Source organism: Leptinotarsa decemlineata, unplaced genomic scaffold (genome assembly GCF_025532065.1).
Source record: "Leptinotarsa decemlineata unplaced genomic scaffold, Ldec_3_MD MMD2_tig00026328_RagTag_RagTag, whole genome shotgun sequence".
NCBI lineage: Eukaryota > Metazoa > Arthropoda > Insecta > Coleoptera > Chrysomelidae > Leptinotarsa > Leptinotarsa decemlineata.
In genome coordinates, this window is record NW_027412688.1 from 3505210 (window position 1) to 3506867 (window position 1658).

At 37.2% G+C, this 1658-nt stretch overlaps 1 protein-coding gene across 1 annotated transcript; it reads left to right on the forward strand.

The window, feature by feature from the left end:
- Positions 1–500: 500 nt before the first annotated feature.
- On the forward strand, positions 501–1426 carry LOC141485466 (uncharacterized). The gene is made up of 2 exons (XM_074182233.1): positions 501–920; positions 980–1426. The coding sequence occupies exons 1-2, from the start codon at positions 882–884 to the stop codon at positions 1424–1426; spliced, it is 486 nt and encodes a 161-aa protein (XP_074038334.1). The 5' UTR covers positions 501–881.
- Positions 1427–1658: the final 232 nt, after the last annotated feature.

Here is a 1658-nt window from a genome sequence, read left to right on the forward strand (position 1 = left end):
TCACTTGCAACCTTGGAGGTCTGAGACATCGAAGAATGGTTGGAGATTTGTCTCTTTTCTAAAGATGCTTTCACGGGAAGTGTTCAAGTTACTTGGCACATTTGATTTCACTGAAAGCGGTACATATCAAAAATACGCGATGGACTGTGGCTACTAATCGTTTTGAGGTTCAGGTCAGTAGGGGAGACCGGGGTTGGTTGGTACATTCATAAAATTTCGGAATCTGTTCGGTTAACACAAGCGTTGCTCGCATTAATCAGAAGATGTTTGAATACGCGCCAGTTGAAGACAGTTATCGTTGATGTGTGGGCGATTTTTTTTTTGTTTTACTTGGTGCACGTGGTTTTGTCACCCGTAAGTAAATATTCATGAGTTTGAAATATTTGTAATATCAGTTTTATTGCTTTTTCGATAACAACAGAGTATATATATATATATATATATATATATATATATATATATATATATATATATATATATATATAAAGAAAATTTGCTCTTTTGTCAATACTTACCAAAAATGAAACTTTCATTTATAATGTTTGAACATTCAGTTTTGACATTTCTAACGTAAAAAAATGCATTGGGGATGGTGTACAGTGGTGTACAGTGTACCAAGCAACCCCGGGGGCTAGCTTTACTTTTTTTTTTGTTTTGCTACTAGCTGGCTTTTTCAGGAAACCTTCATTTAAGGGCGAACGTTTAAAGGAAAACCGGAAAGAGGCAAAATACCCCCGGATATTATGCTAGGGGCGGTCAGAGCCGTAAAATTGTAAGGGCAATCTCTAAGATCTGCTGCCAGTGACTTCGAAATTCCATTCAACACTTTAAGAAGATATTGCTTCAATTTTACACTAGAGGAACTGCAATCAGGAAAAGAAATGCCTTCAACAGTTGTTGGATACTTCAAAAATAGACAGGTAGGTTTTTTAAAAAATATACTTGATGATCTAGTTTCTAGTAAAATTTTTGGTTTTAGATTTTCACTGAGTTTCAAGAGTCCAATCTCACAGATTACATTAAAAAAGATGTCGATATTTACTATAGTCTTACGCCCAAAGGAGTGAAAAGATTAGCTTATTTATATGCAATTTCTTTGCACCTGACGGTTCCAAATAGCTGGAAGAAGAATGAGATGGCAGGCCCCAACTGGTTTACATCATTTTTAAAGCGAAATGCTGAATTGGCTATAAGAACACCTGAAGCCATCAGTTTGTCTAGAGCCACAAGATTCAATAAAACAAATGTAGACAGATTTTTCAGCAATCTAGAAATTGTTCTTAGAACAATTTCTAGATTGCTGTGGTCATCTGGAATATGGACGAAACAGGAATTACTACAGTTCAGAGACCTGACCGAATTGTGGGTAGGCGTGGTGTCAAACAAGTGGGAAGAGTTACTTCGGCAGAACGCGGTACACTTGTAACTTTGGCGTGTTCTGTTTCTGCTGCTGGAAATACTGTGCCACCTTTCTTCATATTTCCTCATGTTCATTTTAAGCCCCATTTTCTCAGAGATGCTCCGCCTGGAAGCGATGGAAGTGCCAATCTATCAGGCTGGATGAAAGAAGTTCATTTTATATAATATATCCAGCATTTTATTCAGTACTCCTAAGCGTCTAAGGAAAACCCTCTCCTGCTTTTGATAGACAACCACGA

Coding starts and splice junctions, on each gene's coding strand:
- LOC141485466 (XM_074182233.1), top strand. CDS start 882: ATGCCTTCAACAGTTGTTGGATACTTCAAAAATAGACAG. Junction 921..979: donor GATACTTCAAAAATAGACAG/GTAGGTTTTTTA, acceptor TTTTGGTTTTAG/ATTTTCACTGAGTTTCAAGA.